Raw genomic sequence first — 18,973 nt, 5'->3', positions numbered from 1 at the left:
GATCCCAGAAACTCAGTCAGCTGTTTAGTTAAGTACAAACCACGTATACCAATCATTGAGTTCCATTTATGTTATTAAATGCAGCTTTTCTTCTCTCTCTTCATCTGTAATGTAGACGTCATCCCTTGATGTAGAGGGCTGCATATCATCAGATGACGTTATGTCAGATTCCGATTCTTCTTGCTATGTAGAAGGTGGAATGGGAACAGGTAAATTTTCTCCGTGGGGTATTGGTCTTATAGCTGACGGGAGATTAGGATACTGAATGAGTCTCTTATTTTTTTTTAAGAAAATCCAGTAACATTGATTAAGCAGAAATAACAATCATCTTAGTGGTTTTTTTGTTCACACCATACCATTGGTTCGGAAAGTTTTTGCAACTACGCCTTTGCTTCTTCATTTCATTTCACACAGAACAGCTCACACTACTAACAAAACCTCTACACTCGAACTAAACAAAGTACAGACTGTCTCAGTTTTCATTACCAGGTACCCTGTAAGTCTATCTTATATTTCAAGTATCAACAAACCATGATTCAGATGTGTCAAGTGAAGAGGGACTTGATATAATGGATAGAAACCAAAGAAGCGCTACATGTATACTAGGTATTGAAAAATGTGTATAAATTCTATATTTGCAACATTAAATTATTGAAATTTATTTCATGTGTACGTATGCATACATCAAAATTAAACATAGGCACCTGTGGCTTCCACCAATTTCCTCAAGCGGCCGGTAATGGAATCCACAGTTTTCTGGAGTAAGTTGATGATAATGCCCTGAATCTGTGCTTCCAATTCTTTATAGTCTCTGGACGGATTGTGGCATTCCTCCCTTTCTCCATATGGCACCATCTCGAACGAAAACAACGGAATTCCACACTTCATAGCGAGCAGCAATCTGCGCTCTCACTCGAACAAATAGGTGATCGACCATTTTTGCTATTGTTGCGCGAACCGCCCCTCATGGCCACCATCTATACTATGGACGAGCAAAAGTTCATACTCCATTTAATGATCTATATGTAGCCTACACATAATTTTCATTATGGTTGCATCGATATTAAAAATTCTACAGCCAATTAATTATACCTAGTTACTTCCCGCCCGCACTGTATTTATAGCTGTCCATAAAATGTAACATTGTTGCAGTGCTCAGAAACCTGACGTGATGGAAAAAATCTGATTACATATTCGTAATCAGCGCATCAGACTTGGTAATAATCAGCATTCTGTTTGTCGGCACAAAAAATGTTGTAGACTAGTGTTATTATTATTGGTCACCATATCCATAACGATATATTAAGGGACGTAGTTTTTTCACATCCAAGAAATTGTTTGTTTTTGTTCTTCAAAATAACTTATGCCTAGTAGTTTTTTTTTTTATAAATTGCCCTTTGGGGTGCGGAAAGGGGTGCTCCGATTTTTATGGGGTGGTTGCGAACCCTTTCGCACCCCCCTAGCGACGTCCCTGCTGGTAGATGTTGAATTTACTTTCATCAGACCACAAAAGCCCCGAAAGTCAGTAGTTTTGTTTATGTACTCATTTGCAAACTGAAAGCGTTTCATGTAGACCTTTAATGGTTAATATTACAAAAATTAACTGTTTGTTTCAATCGTAAATATGAATATACAATTCCGAAACTGAAAACTATGAGACCTAATATTAATTTGCATTTAAGTGGGATGTATGTAACTGAAACTAATCTGTGTTTGTTTGGAGTGGCCAAACCAGTTTACTACGCAGCAGGAACTAGTATAGCGGCAATAGCTGTCTTCGTGGCGTGTGCGTAGTACTCGCGAATGGTTGGCGGGATGTGGTGGGCTTGTCATCTGCTGTGGCGTGACGACTCCTCGGTCAGTTCATGCGCCATGCATTTCACAGGACATTTTTAGCTTTGCGTTCAATGCCATGTCATAAATACCGAAACATACTGCAGGACGTTGAGGACATAGTAGCCATTACAATAATGCACGTCTCAACACGTCCCACGTTTTCCATACCGGTACCCTGTTTGAGATTCAATAGACAATGACTAGTTTAGAACTTTTTAACATCATCATTAGACCTCGGATTTTAGGTAAAAACCTATTTTGTTCCTCATGATATATACAAAAGAAAAGTTGTATATATACGAATTATGGAAATGTATGTTCGAAAATGGTGGTCCTATACAACCTAAAAATACCTTATTTCATGTTAGAAACTATTTTTACCTAATTTTACATTTTCCAATTTCTACAGTTGATAATATGGAAACGCTGTGTAATTCTGTATGCCAGTCGTGCCTTGACAACAATCGCAGCTATTAATCTACACTGATGCAGCCCCGTACATGATTGCTGCCGTTAAATTACTTAAATTATTTTACCCTGCCTTGCTCCATATTACTTGTCTTGCCCATGCCATGAATCGCGTAGCTGAGACGATACGGCTTGAATATCCACAAGCGAATAAGCTGGTTTCCACAATTAAAAAGGTTTTTATTAAAGCACCTACGAGGATTCAATTATTTCAAGAACCACTTCCCAATGTGCCACTTCCACCAGAACCTATTCTTACCCGATGGAGAACATGGTTACAGGCCGTGGAATATTACAGCAAGCATTTGGAGGACATTAAGAACTTCGTTTTGAAACTGGAGGAGGATGCAGTGAGCATTACTTCAGCTAAAAAACTTCTACAGAACCCAACAATTGCCCGGGATATTGCATTCATCAAATCACATTATGTATTTCTGGTCCCCATTATTAATGCTCTAGAGTCTTCAGGCAAACCGGTCTACACGCAACTGGGATTGATAGAAGAGGTGACAGAAAAAATCAACTTGGTTGCTGGTTATGTTGGTGAAAAAGTTTCTGAAAAACTCAAATCAGTGCTTCAAAAAAACCCAGGACAGTTCTCCGCACAGTTGCTGACATCTTGGCTGGCAAAACACCTGAACATGAATGTGCTGTTCCCGTGCATCTAATACCAACATTTAAATATGCTCTGGTGTCATCAGTTGATGTGGAACGCTCGGCATATAAGATGGTGTTATCTGAGAAGCGATGCAGTTTCTCAATGGAAAAGGTGTTAGTTGTTTACTCTGGCTCTAATTATGGACATGTACAATGAAATAATTTGTAATGGGAAATGAAATAATGTCATTTTTTTCACGTATTTTTGTAATTTTAGAACCTATTTTAGGTATCTAATTTAAGATTTTTAGGACCTAAAAGTCCGAGGTCTAAATTCATCATCATCATCATCATCATTACTAGACAGTGGTATTTTATCACTTACGTGCACTTTCTGCGGACCTGAGGTTTTGTGGAGTTGATTTGTATGAGGCAGAAACATGGACATTACGACGAAGTGAAGAGAAACTGTTGGAAGCATTTGAAATGTGGATATGAAGAAGAATGGAACGTGTGAAATGGACAGAGAGAATAAGAAATGGAGCTGTGCTAGAAAGAGTGAGTGAAGAAAAGTGCTGAAATTGATCAGGAAGAGAAAAAGAAATTGTCTGAGTCAATGGCTAAGAAGAAGCTGCCTATTGAAGGTTGCATTGAAAGGAATGCTGAATGGGAAGGAAAAAGTTCGCAAAAAATATCAAATGATAGACTTTAAGATTCATGGATCGTATGCTGAGACTAAAAGGAAGGCGGGAAAGAGAGGAGATTGGAGAATACTGGGTTTTCAGTGAAGGACCAGCCCATAGCGGAAAACTATAAATGAATTAATATTTCAGTGCTTATAGCCTCATTTTAGTAATTTTATTGTTAAAACAGCAAGACTTTCATTTCGATCTTCCCTTTCCTAACAACGGTTACATGAAAATATTCTGTGGCTTGCAGTTAGTTTATTACGGTATGTCTTTAGTCTTTCCCAAGGTCGGATTTAACGTATATTTGTTCGGAAAAAGTTTTTTTTTGTCTTATGTTAAATTTTATATTACCCTGTTAACATGTTTCAACCTGCTATTGGCCATCATCAGAACTGATGATGGTATAGTGTTAAAAGTTGTGCAATCAAGATGTAAGTTATATGGCCTGGTGAAAATGCCGCTCATTCTATACAATTTTCTGAGCCACTTCTTCCGCATGTTAGATATTAATTACTGTATGTAATGACGAGCTTTCTTATTTCTCACACCGACAGTATCGAAGTATGGTAGGAAGAAAATTATAGGACCCCGTACAGTATGTTTACGAGGCAAAATTTGATAGCCTAAAGAAGCAGCATGTGTGACTGTGTCCTGTGCAGAATGAGCTGGGGCGTTGTCATGAAGCAAAAGGACCCCCCTTGGACAGCTTCCCGCGACGCTTCGTCTTGATAGCCTCCCGTAACCTCGTCAGGAGTATTCGGTAGTATGCTCCTGTGATGGTTTGCCCCTTCTGAGCATAATCTGTCAGCACCATACCTTGGATGTCCCAAAAAACACTCAGCATCACCTTGCCTGATGATGGTTGGGTCTTCGCCTTTTTCGGCGGCGGTGAATCCACGTGTTTCCACCTCCCGTATTCTCCTGATATGGCACCCAGTGACTTCTTTCTCTTTCCTCGGATGAAGAAACCATTGCGTGACAGGAATTTCCAGAATGACGACGAGGTGATTTTTGAGGTGGAACGTTTCCTGAACAGCCAAAATGCAGACTTCTACAACCAAGGCCTTCGTAAAATCATCCATCGTTGGGAAAAATGTGTCGCTTTGAAGGGTGAATATGTAGAAAAGGACTAACACCATCACAAAGTTTCATGGTCGCAGCTTCATTTTTTCGAGGTGATAATTAAAACTTTATGACTACCCCTCGTATTTGCCACAACAGTATTTCAAGTAAATGAGCCTGAATTTCTTACAAGAAGGGAGAAAACACTAATCCGTACCGATTTTTTTTTGTTCCAACCCGCAAAATGGAATAAGTAAAAACATGAAATTGTAAAATTAAATACAGAAGATTTCGTTTCTAATAATATTGGTTATTTCCGCATAAATAAAATTCAGTGGGCGCAGCTTCACATTTTGATTACAAATTCACAGTAACATGTTATATAGACACAAATTGAACGTTACAAAAATTTGCGAACCACTTGTTCAGTCTTGAGGTAACGATTGAGACTTATGCCCAGAAGTTGTGCCTTGACATGTTTCAATCCCGCTTGAGCTGATTACCTGGTTAGGTTTTCTCGGACATTTTCCTCAAATGTAAGGCGAATGTCAGGTAATACTACGGTGAATCCATGGACTCAACTCATCAGAATTCCTTCGCGCTATCATTAATTTAGTCGACGCTATAAAACTTCGTAGTTAATACAGCGTCATTGAATAATATTAAACATAAACAAATAAATAAGGATTTTGGACTTAAAAATGCGCAATCATTGTCCTCGTTTTAAGGTGTCAAATACGTAACATTGGAACTTGCGGCAAAAATACTGTAAGAATAGTGTTAAGCAATTTCTTAAATTCATTAAGTGAGAGAGAACGCAAGAATTTGATAACTCGTCATTTTAAACGCACTAAATCCTGGGCATATCTAACGAACATTTGAACGGAGTTACGCAATAAGAGACCAACCGATAAAAAGCTGTTTTCGAAATGTTGACCATTGAAGTAAATCTGGTTATTTATTAAACATTTTACACAAGAATTGAAGCGTCGGCTGGAACAACGTTATAAGTAATGTTACATTTGGTAAAATTTACAGGAGCAGCAAAAATGTGTACACGTACAACGTTGTTCTTATGGGGTAGCAAACTTTTGAATGGACAAATTTCACGTACTGCATTGATGGACAGTTGCAAGCCAAAGAGTATAGCAGGGTAACATGACATACAACATTATTACACGGAAACACGCCGAATAAAAATTTTGTAACTTACAACGTTGTTCTAGCCGACGCTTCAATTATTGTAACACAATACAAAAATACCTACCACAAATAATAATAAAAAAAGGCTAACCGATTTTTAATAACAGACCAGCAGTTGATTTAATATTGCGAAGAAATATAAATAAATGAATTTTATGCAATAAAAGAATTTCGCTTATAAATGTCAACAGAATGATATCGCACTCTTGATTTTTTCTGAGTTAAATAATCAAGTCCGCAACAGATTTCTGTAAATTTCTCCATTTTTTTCAAATTGTCGGTTGGTCTATCATTGCATAACTCCGTTCATTTGTAAGTCCTCAACATCTTTTAATACTAAAAACATTCTTCATACTTCCTCGTCTCTTTTTTGTCAAGAGCTTAAGAGGTTACGCCAAGTTCATGGTTGATATTAATAACATTATAACTCACTGTACACAAAAAAGTGCAAGTTATATATTCCGTAGTAAATTATAATGTGCATATAAAAATATACGACTCAGTGTTGTACACAAAATGCTAATACTCTTAATGCTTCGTAGTTACGATAACGGAAGTGGTGAAGGAACGCCCTCAAAGTGTATAATGTAAATTATGTGTGCATTCAGCCTTTAGCCTGTCTTTGGCGCAGGTAGAGAATAGTGTGATGTTTGTGTTTCTGGCACACGTACAGATCAGTACCCCAGTTACGTGTCTTTAGCATTCCTGTTTGTTGACATCATGTTTTGAAATCCGATTCTGCGCGTCGCGAGATAGTTTTTCTGCCGTTAAACTACCATCTATCTTAACTACATCTTTGTAATCTACTTTATGTGTATTATTCGTGAAAAATTGCCATATTTCTCTTTTGAGATGCCAAAGTTCGCTTTCAACGTGATCCTGTTGCTTCCTTTTTATTTTCTATTTTATTTTTATTGCATATCTTGGTAGAGTGAATAAACTGATCGGTTCAGCTTTGTACATCACCATTTTTAAAGCTTTCCGTTAGATTTTATGCGTCAAGCTTGTATAATTCATTTCGCCACTATTTATAAACGGAAGCTTTTTCGAAGTTAGTATCGATCAATGAATGCATCGGATCTGAACATAAAATATTGTGCACGACCATAGGCGCCGACTTTGGGGGGGGGGGGGTGCAAGGCACTTTCTGCCCCCTCACGTTTTGAGCCAGGGGCGTCGCCCCCAAATAAAATTAATAGGGGGCCTCGCCCCCCCCCATTTATTCATTTCTCAATGTCCATGACAACCATTGTTACATAAATTGCAAGATTTGCACTACCAAAACTAGGTACATTTATTTCTCTTCGGTGTGTGTATATATATATATATATATATATATATATATATATATATATATATATATATATAAAGTTACAGGCATTCCTTTTATTGATGTTTTAAGTGAGTGTATGTACAGGGACATCATTTTATTTTACTTCAATTTTTATTGTACCTGAGTTTTTTAATGTACTTCACTCCCACCCTTCTACTAATGAAGTTCAACCGTCCTCCACACAGAACCAAGGCCGCATATACAGTCATAGTAGCGTTACGGTCATAGTAAACAGTACGTTCCAAAAATATGTTCGCGTTTTCCAGTGACGAAAGATCTTTCAATATTGAATCATTTTCGCACAGGTACTGTCGTCCATTTGCCTACGTCGTATCCCGGTTTTCCCCACCAGCTTTTATTCGCCAGCTAGTGGCTGGGCTGTCTTAGCTCTTTTCTGAGAACATTAATTTCTGTTAGGAATTGAACGTCTACGTAATATTATACAACTGTTCAAAATAACTTAAATAAAAGGGCCTTGTTAAGTAATTAACTGTCTCGTGATTTCCTCCCTTTCTACGACCCTACGACATAACCACTTGGACGGACAGTAGATAGTATATCTGAGTAATTTTATATTTTCGGATCGGGCAGAAGTGAAGATTGAATTTACAGTACGTAAGGTACTCTTTTATAGAGTAGGTACAGAATTATTTCAACATGAGTTACTAGTACGAAGAACGAAACTGGTAATTGGGATTCGGTACAATAGTCTATAGTGCGATAATATGCACATTAGAACTGAAGCCTGTATCGAAATGAACGGCCACCATTTTCAAAAATGTGTTTAAATATCCATATTATGATTATTTTTTAATTTAACTTCATTCTCTATATTGTACGCTTATGTGCTGTAGACAGTATAATATACACTGCATAATGAATACGTCCACATGGACAACTCAGTTCGTGAGTAAAAACATTATTGTTAATACTGTACTGTACTGTATTTTGATTAAACAAAACCTAATGAAAATGATCAAACTCAAAAGCGCAATATTTCCTAGTGTACGTAAATGGATGAACTACTTTTCTTCCCCCCTATACCTAGTAAAGTGATTTGTTTGTATATTACGTCAGTATCATCGAACTCCAGTCGTGGAAGGGGGTAGCAAACGGCGTTGATCCAGAGGTATAGGGAAGTTAATATTAAAAATGTTAGTAAAAATAAAGTGATGTCCCTGTATAAAATTTACAGTATATGATGTGAAACACATTCGAATTGAACAAATACCTTTCGAATTGGGATGATCGTGATGGGGGCGGTAGTGGCAGTTGAATGAGTCTAGTGACAGAAGACGTGTTTAATTACACATGCTATATAAGACACGTGTATCTCAATTATGGTAACACTATATCATGGGTTATGAATGTCACTAACATGTTACAAAGTTTGTAGATTCATTTTCCATTAATATAAAAAAATTAATAACTGCCGAAAATAGTATGTCCCAGTCTGAATTTTTTACAATACCTATGTAGAATAATATAGGCTATTATTAGTACCTCTGGACAGTTTGGTAAGAATCAAAGAAACTGCTTTTGAAAATGTTTTAAACTTCTGCTCATATATTTAATTTTTATTAGGAACTGGACGTACATTGAAAGAAGTCTGGATATGCACTGTGGAAAAAAAAAAATTCCCTTCTTTCTTGTGAGATAAATACTTGACGAGTTATTAACGAAAAACTTGCTTAAAGCATTTTTTCTTATTTCATAATGAGTACATTTTGGAGGCTCTTATTTTCAGAACTATTGGCTACAATTGAAAGACTGTATTGAATTGGCTTGTCTTGGCAGTAATAGAAGAAGTACACAAAATGTCATTGAATGACCCTTTACTAACATCTTTTTAAACAATCCTATAACACAATGTGGTTATATCTTTGCTTACATTAAGAGTATCGACATGTGTATTGCTGCATGCAATATAACTAATAGTTACTGTAAATAATACAAAAGTGAGCAAAGAAATATTATAACAAATTTAATTTTGATCCATATCAACATTACGATAACAAATCATTGCGGTTCTGTCAGGTAATGTTTTCAAGACAGATAGTTTCAGCTGGATGTTGACCAAGTTGTGAAGATCAGCAGGAGGTCCTGTTTTGTTTGTGAGATTTAAGTTGGCAGGTCATAGCGTTTTACTATAATTAACCCTGAACTTTGTAATGTAACTGTGACTCTTTATATAGTGTAAAATTTAAATGCATATCAATTGTTTTGCAACACCTGTATGTTAACAATAAATAAATTTTAATTTTTTGCCTGATTTTGTTTTTACCGACACTTTGAATGGCATGGACTGTTGAAAGCAAGAAAAAAAACTGTAAAAAAATTGAGAAATGCTATGGTCAAAATTCTTACAGTGATCATTGATTCAATATCATCATCATCATCATCATCATCATCATCATCACCATCATCACCACCACCACCACCACCACCACCACCACCACCACCATCCTCATCCTCATCCTCTTATCATGTCCTCCTTTTGGAAGGTCGATTCCATTCGTCTGTCTTCCCAAGCTTTTTTCCTGCTTATTTCATCCCACTTCTATCCCATTCTTGTAAACCGTAGTATAACTAAAAGTCAGTAATACAGTAATATTATAAATGTGACCATACAGCTGTAATATTGACTTTTATTTATTATCATATGTAAAACAAAAGTTTGTCACAGTTCTATTGCTATTTGCCCACCTTTAGTGTTTCCACAACTGTTTTAATGGTTTTGTGCTGCTGCAGTAATATTTGTACCTATTACTCTTTCATTTGCAGGTATTGTAAATTTCGGTTTCATTTCTTCTTTAATCTATGAAATTTATTCGATTTCCATACATAAAAACACTGTACCTTTCAATTTTGTAATCGTCTATCCCTTCAGTATAAGCTCTCTTCTAAACATTTTACTGAAATCAATTACTATTTCATCATAATAACCATTACATAACATTTTTATTCTCTTCCACATTACTCATTGAGCCTCACTTACGAATTCGAATTTTCATATCCCCGGTAATAAATATTCTCATATCGTAGTTGTGATTAAAAAATAATGATGCCATATTTACTCGTATAATAAACGCACTTTTCCTCCATAATTTTTGGAACAAAAATTCAGGCATATCAAAGTAGAGAGACGTCTGATTCATTAAGTCATTCATTATTCATTCATAGTGTTCTGCCCAAGGGCAGATCTTTCACTGCAAACCCAGCTTTCTCCAGTCTTTCCCATTTTCTGCTTTCTTCTGCCCCAAACTCTTCTCCCATTCACCATTCCTTCCAGTGCATCCTTCAGTAGGCATTTTCTTCTCAGCCAGTGACCCAACCAGTTCCTTTTCCCCTTTCTGATCAGTTCCAGTATCATTTTTTCTTTACCCTCTCTTTCCAGCACAGTTTCATTTCTTATTCTGTCTGTTCACTTTACACATTCCATTCTTCTCCATATCCACATTTCAAATGCTTCTATTCGCTTCTCTTCACTTCGTCGTAATGTCCATGTTTCTGTCCCATAAATGCCACACTCCACACAAAGGACTTCACTAGACTCTTCCTTAGTTCTTTTTCCAGAGGTCTGCAGAAGATGCTCCATTTTCTATTAAAAGCTTCCTTTGCCATTGCTATCCTCCTCTTGACTTACTGACAGCAGCTCATGTTACTGCTTATAGTACACCCCAAGTATTTGAAGCTGTCCACTTGCTGTACTGCCTCATTTAGAATTCGTAAGTTTACCTTCTTTATTTTTCTTCCTATGACCAAGGTCTTCGTCTTATTTGCATTTATCTTCATCCCATACTGCTCACAGCTGTTATTTAGCTCCAATAGCATATCCCTTAGTGTAATCTCCTCTTCTGCTAACAACGCCATATAATCAGTAAATCTTATGCACTTTATTCTTCTTCCTCCTACTATCACTCCTCCCATGTTCTGAAAACAGTGTTTCTCTAAATCCTCCAAGTAGATGTTGAACAGTGTTGGTGATAAAGAGCATCCTTGTCATACGGCTCTCTCTATATCATTTCCTTCAGACATTTCTTCTCCTATCCTGACTTTGACCGTTTCATATAAAGGTTACTAAATAGCCTTCTTTCTTCAATCCACACCAATTTTCTTTAGGATCCCCTTCAGTTTATTACAATCAACTCTGTCAAACGCCTTTTCTAGGTCCAAAATACTATATACCCTTCTTTATTCTTTTCTAGGTATCGCCAATTGTTCATAGCAGTCCAGTTGAATCTCTCATACCTTTTCCCTTTCTGAAGCCAAACTGCTTTTCTTCCAACTCAGAATATAATCGTCGATTTAGTATTCGCAGGAGAATCTTTGCTAGTGTAATATCAAGCTGATAGTCCTGAACTCCTTACATTTCTTGGCATTATTTTTCTTCGGTATTGGAAGGAACACAGTCTCCGTAAAATCTTCAGGCTATTCGCCTTTCTCATATATTTCATTGCATAATGATAGAATTTCCTTCTATTAACTATTCTATTAACTTATTGTTGCCTTAAAATTTTGAATCAACATATGCAATGTATACAATATTACAATTTTATATTACTTGTACCTAAGACATTTGTAGAAAATTGGATGCCTAAATTATGTGGGCATAGCTTTTCTTAATGTTAACAGTACTGAGAAAAAATGAGGTGCATACCTCAATGGGTGATATCAGTTATGTGAGTAGAACAGTATTTTATTTAAAACGTTTTGTTCATTTTTACAGAAGTGGCACGCACAAGACTGAGAGAAGAAGGCACCAAATACCGCTCATTTTGGCAGACATTGGCTACTGTAGCTCAGGAGGAAGGATACCGTGGTGTTTATCGTGGTCTTGGGACACAGTTAATCCGCCAGATTCCTAACACTGCCATCATGATGGCCACATATGAGGCTGTGGTGTATACATTAACAAAGTACTTTGGTTCCCCTGCCTCCGAGTTCTACACTACTTCGGAAGTAGCTTCATCAAAAAATAGTACAACACGATGTGATGATGTAGTTAATAGACCTGCACAAGAACATGAGTTGGCACAATAACTTTTGTTGTAATTTGTACATATATACATACACAATAGTTGCAAAGTACAGAATTATTCTATTGAACCTCATAGTTTATACACAGTTTATAGATTTTCGATTTATTACAAACCAGAAAAGTTTATATTAATTACAAAAGTATCTTCATAGCCTATCCTTTTACTGTATTTGTTACGTAATGCATAAAAGATAATTGTAATTTGATGTGTGGCAATTTTCTGCCTATATTATTCGTCTTCCTGAAGTTCTTCCTTTGTAATTGAATTATATTATCATTTTTATAAACTTTCTTAAGTATTGAGATTTGATTATTTCCTAGTATTTTTTTTTAAGTAATCACATATAATTGTTACAGAATAAAATGCGATTCAGTGCTTTATTTAGCTTAGAAATGTTTTTAAACATAGTATTTAAAAATTTGTTAATCAGAAACTGTGAACTTAGTGGCCATTTTACGTACAGTTTCAAATTGAGCATGATTCACTGAACTATGAGAATTGATAGATGATTTTGCACATTGTTGTATTTGTTCCTGTAGTTTAGTTTAAGTTCAGTTATGATAATCAAGCACAGTATTTATTTTTAATCTGAATATATCAGATAGCTGTTGCTGATATAGAATTTAATGGTGTCATTAGGCAATAAAAATTTATCAATATGCATTTGTCTAGTGCCCTCTATTTCTCGAATTTATTTATGCAAAGTTACTTGAAATAGAATAATTTTCTGAGCTACATGTAATATTGTTTAAACTTTTTGGCAAAAAAATACATTAGGTAAGATATATGAAATTAATACAGTATTTAGGAAGACTGCACATATTTTTTTTGAAATTGCGTGATTTTGACCATCTCTGGTACAGATATATAGTATTCGTTTCAATTCCTTATTTCAAATTTAATGTATATGCTTTATAATTTCCCTTTAGTTTAATTGAGGAGATCCAAAATCCGTTAAGTCCACTTCCAATCGTAACTGAGTTGGGAATGGATTCATACTCTTGCAAGTGGAGCTTTAAGCCTGGTCTAAGGCTTTCCAAGAGTATGAATCCATTCTAAACTCAGTTACAATTGAAGGTGGAATTAGGATTTTTTTTTTTTTTTTGGAGCTCTTAAATTATGTTTATTTAGGCAACAAAAAGTACTTTTAACGTTCACCATGTTGTTAGTAAAGTGGATTACCATAATTTTATTTAAGTACCAGATAAAATCCTTCAGTAAGTAAAGAGATCAACTTAATGCCTTTATTTGCATTTTCACGTCATGAATGTACTCGAAAAAATATTATCTTTCTAAACTGCATACATTAATTTTGTCGTTACTTGAAATGAAGAGTTACCATTTATTTATGTGTGGATTAATTTATAATCGGGATATGAAACTTATCTGAATAAATGTGCTCTTCATTAATACTGTAGATGGTTCTGAATGTATTTCTATATCAGCATTCAGTTTCTGAAGTTAAGAATAACATCGTAACAGTTAACTGAGCATTATTATTATTATTTTTTTTTTTTTTTTGATCTTGTGTTGTTCTTGTACAAAGGCAGGTATTTATAAATTTATTATTTTTGTGTACATATGTAACATACTTATTGCAAAGCCCCTTAAAAGTAAATAGTGAAGGATATTTTCAACTGAAATGTTACCGTTCTTATGTGTAAATATGTCCATATACTCCAGTTTATAATGGACTCTCAGTTCTTCATTTAACACACCATCATCATTTTGATTCATAATAGTTTTTCTGTATTAGTTTTTAGTAAATGTCACCACTGGGACTTTTATTCATATCTGTATATAATTTCATAGATTTGATTATATATATATAGGAAGTGTTACTTACATATGAGCACATTTGAAAGTACCTACTTTGACTTAGTTGGGTCGCGTTTATGTATTTTTATTTCAAAAATAGATTTATAACAATTACGAGGTCCTATTCAATTGTATGGAGGATTATATATATGAGAATGTAGGATCATTAGTTCTATGCCCATTAAAAATACAGTAGCATATTAGAATGGAATTCGACAGCTAAAATGAGATTTGCATGACCTGGCTGCAAATTCGTCAACTTTATATTAATAGTAGTTTTAGGGTTATGTACTAGATTTCACTACATTTTCCTTATTGATGCAAATCAAACTTTATCTTAGTAATTGACCATAATGAGAGAAAAAACACTTTCATGTAGGAGTTACTTAAAATATTTTGACTGTAGTTTCAACAGATAATAAAGATTACGAAATTCCTTCGTTTTACTTTTGTGGAATGATTTGTAAATATAAAAAATAATGATCATACAGGACTCATTGAACAGTTTATTTGTTAGTCATATTCAAATGTCAATTCTTTCATTGCTTTCTGAAAATATAGACGATTTACATTTGGCTTCATGAAAATAATCTGGTTAATTTCTTCTAGTTGATATTAGCTCTAATAGACTTTAATTTAAATTGAGGTGGACCATATAATCTTTTGACAAATTACTTGAAATTATTCTACACTATAATGATAATGAAATGTTGAAGACTCCAGACGGAATTATTGTTCATACTTTACGAGAGTTGACAAATAAATTACATGCATCTGGCACGCTTTTGGTAGTCCTCTATAATACACGATATCTTATCATTTCTTATCATTTGACTTGTTAATCTACATTCTTTCAGCAGGTATTTTATAATCAGTACGAATGGTTTCAGTGCGTTTCTTATTATGAATTCATACTGTAATGGAACATTATATTCGCAAGCTTATCTGTAATATTTATTCTATCCTTACCTCTTTATTATAGTTCGTATTTGTCTTTAAGTTCAGTTATTTTTAAAATCTTGATGTGTTACCTGCTTATTGCACACTTGTTTTTGAAGCAAGTATCACAGTATGTTTAAATACCATGTTAAAATTGGATTCAGTATATCTCATGTTATGTTACTATAATAAGAACGAAGTCATTTTGCTTTATGTAGAGAAGAAATCAGTTTCAAGCATTGCTTGCACTGACAGATGTTTACAACTTTTGTCTCCATATATATTTTTTTATTTAGGCCTAACTTATGGAATTTAAAATTTCTTTGAAATTATAAATTGAAGACTTTTTCCCCCCCAAATCACGTTGTATTACATGTTATAAAAATTCTCTATAGGATAGACAAAGTACATGTATTGAAATCTAAAAAAAATTGTCAAGTTCTCTACTATCTATATTATATTATTATTTGTACAAATACATCATAGTATACTTTGATACTTCAGGTAGTTAGGATCTGTAATGTCTTGCATACTTCATCTATCTAGTAATTGTATAATTAAATGACCTTGCTTATCTGTTTTAGGGAACAATAATTAGTACTTGAATTTGCAGGAATTAAGGAACAATATCCACTGATAACTTTGGTATAGGCTAATCTTTTAATATGTAGGAATATGCAGGTATCAAAACTGGAGTAATGAATTCATATTCAATTTATTTTTGGTTCTTTATTGTCTCGTTTAAAAATCTACAGTACTTATAATTCGGCTAAGACTACGAGTTAAATTAAGGTTGTACAATAATAGTTTCATTAGACAACTTATAACGTCATAATTAACGTAATTTATTAATGTAATTTCACATATAATAAATTAGATTTGCCTGTGATATTGATAAGAAGTTGGAATGCTTTATATTCATAGTTGAGCTTGAACACTTGCCCATCCATGATTTTTCATAACGATGTATGGTACCACCACTTTGCTAAATTGAACAAAACATTGTGTGGGAACGTATATAACTTTGATAGACAACAGAGATATGTGTAATAGTATTTAACAAGACTGAGGCTACACTTTTAATTTTAGGGGCTCAAATATTGTACATTTTTAGATGTAATGTATGAGAATGACTGTGAGAGTAGATGGCTTGTTTTCTGTACTGTAATGGTAATGAGATCGAATCTCTGTTGCTCATTGAATCCTGTGTGATAGTGATGATGAAAAGAGTGTGTGAATTTTTCTGTGATAATTAAAGTAGTCAAATCTGTTATATGAATGGACTTGGAGGAATATTAGTTACAGTATATTTCCCGTCAAAATTATATTTTTTAAATATTTAGTTCAAATGTCAGTTTATAGAGAACATTTTTTATGCAGGAAGGTGTGAATATTATGTTCATAATACTGTAATTGATTGCGGCTTATCTGTAACTTTGGTGTCATATTACGATTCCTATGAAGCTTTGTATTGATGCAAGATTTTTCTTAATTTAGCTGTAGGAAATTAAGTACATTTTGATTTTATTTTCCATGATTTCACATACAAGCTAGACTGCACAAATTACAGTGTGATTAAAAATCTTATATATAATTGTAACATTCTCTGTTGCAGTTTTACGTAAGAACATTATTATGATGATATGATGATTGTTATTTGAAGGCTTTCATTAAGAATTTTGAGCACTTTATTTCCTGAAACTTTGCTACACTAGCCAATTGTTTGGATGACCTAAGGAATTTGCATAATTTACAAGACTACTTAATTTACTATGTTATTCTGCCGCTCAATTTTTAAATATTTTCTGGGTTATTTTACTTTCTTAAAATATTTATTTTACATTGTGGAAATTAAAAAAAAAATAATACCACAGTACAAAACATCTAATCTTTCAGTACTTCAAATCCCAAAATATTACAGATCGTCATAATTGAGCTATAAATTCCAAGAAGTTATTCTTCCAAGTCTCAGATCTCTGTAATGAAAGCCTCAGAATGTATAATTTTGGTTCTGCACAAGAAATTGCAAATATTGAATTATTTCAAAATTTTACTGAAGATTGAATATATATTTTTATATTGATTGTTGAATATTTAAAATCAAAATATATATATATGAAGCACACTGCATACTTGTTTGTACTTTCAGCAAAGTTATCGAAACAGTTCAGTGAAAGTGCCACACTTTTCTTTCAAAAACATTTTGTTAATTACATTTCAATTTGTTGTTACAACATCATAGAATATAATCAATCTTTCATGTTTACTTTAAGTCAAAGTATACACATTGTAAATATATTTTATGAAGCAATTTCTGTGCATTCAATTAGTGCATTCCTAGCATTCACAGTTGCACTATTAAACCGATATTATTATATTAGAAAGACTGAATATATATTTAATAGAGATGTGTAAACATCCGTGAAGTGAATGTAAATTGTGTTTCAGGGAATGTGATGTTATAATATAGTTGTATTATAAATAACGCTGTAAGAACCAGTTTTGAAATAAACAGAATAAATTTTAAAGCCTGAATGCCAGTTTTTTAATCTGAAATGTAGTGTCTTCATTTTTTTTTTAATATTAATTTCGTATCCAATACGTCAAACGTATTTGTTATATTTAGCTATGCTTATGAATATTTTCATGCATTCATTTTATTAGAGTTAGTAATCATACAAGAGCATGATATTTGCAACAGATTTTCATTATTTATATTGGGATCCTTAACCTCCTGCTACTCAGTGTGTCTGCATGTCCTGTAATACCGGTACTTTTACGTTATTTATTTAGTTTAGTTTTTTTTTTTTCTAGGGAAAAATATAATTTATTCGGACTTTCTCTGATTATTAGAGATAAAATAAGAAAGTTCGAGTAAATTATGGAAAAAAATCATCAACTATTGTAACCAAAAAGCTAATCACTGAGAGTTCGAATAATAAACTTATAACTTGGTATTACTACTTATCTATATTGAAGTTTGGATGCTCTGGCATTTGTTCGATTTCCACTTGGGCTGATTCACTATGTAATATGATTTTTGTGCAGGAAAGAAAGGGGTTGCTCTAGAAATACTTTGAACACTACATACAAAATGTTTATACAGCCAGTGCTGACGTACTGTGGAGAAATTTTAATTACTTCACCTTTCATAAACGAAATAGAACGTGTTCAAAACCAAGCTCTCAGGCTCATCACTGGTGGAATCAAAACAACTCCAATAGATTCTATGAGATTCCTCACTAATATTAACAGCATCAAAATGACAACAGAAGAAAAAGCACTGATTCAATATGAAAAACTTATCAGATTACCAGGAAACAATTGGCATTCATACAGTCCTCTCCGTAGATTGAAAACTCAAAAAAGTTTCATATCCATGGTTCAAGAATTAAAACAGAAAATCAACGTCCCGAATTTAAAAGGAAACTTACAAATTAAACCAAACCCTTTAACACTATTAAATACAGAGTATAATCTAAATTTAACACAAGAAATACTGAAATCAGAAATAAACACTGAAATAATGAAACAATTGTCTTTAGAGAGAATTAATATTAGGTACCCTCCACAAAATTGGCTTCATTTATACACCGATGGATCCTTGATCTCCAGGGAACAAGGTGCCGGTGCAGGTGTTACGTGCTGTCTCTTCTCACTTTATAGATCTCTTGGATATGGAACAACAAGTTTTGATGGAGAAATCACTGCAATAAGTGAAAGTCTCAGGAATCTTCTCTGCCACATCAATAAATTTAAAAATGCAGTTATATTGTCGGACTCCAAAGCAGCTATTCTATCAATAGTCTCTAGACACACACCTTCATCTCAAATAGCAGAAATAAATAAAATGCTCTCTCAACTAATAACACTCAATAAAAAAATTGTATTCCAATGGATACCATCCCATTGTGGAATCCTGGGAAACGAGAATGCAGATGCATTAGCAAAGAAGGGCAGCACTGCTACTTACAGACCTGTTACTA

The 18,973-nt window shown here is 34.0% G+C and overlaps 1 protein-coding gene across 1 annotated transcript in view; it reads left to right on the top strand.

The window, feature by feature from the left end:
- Nucleotides 1-17,522, top strand: part of Rim2 (replication in mitochondria 2) — a 157,414-nt gene extending 139,892 nt beyond the window's left edge. Inside the window, exon 6 of the mRNA XM_069840598.1 lies at nucleotides 11,918-17,522. Within this exon, the coding sequence (XP_069696699.1) occupies nucleotides 11,918-12,231 (314 nt within the window). The 3' untranslated portion in view covers nucleotides 12,232-17,522. The remainder of the gene's footprint in view (nucleotides 1-11,917) is intronic.
- Nucleotides 17,523-18,973: the final 1,451 nt, after the last annotated feature.

This window comes from Periplaneta americana, chromosome 11, assembly GCF_040183065.1.
Source record: "Periplaneta americana isolate PAMFEO1 chromosome 11, P.americana_PAMFEO1_priV1, whole genome shotgun sequence".
Taxonomy (NCBI): Eukaryota; Metazoa; Arthropoda; class Insecta; order Blattodea; family Blattidae; genus Periplaneta; species Periplaneta americana.
This window is presented reverse-complemented; position numbering and strand designations above follow the sequence as displayed.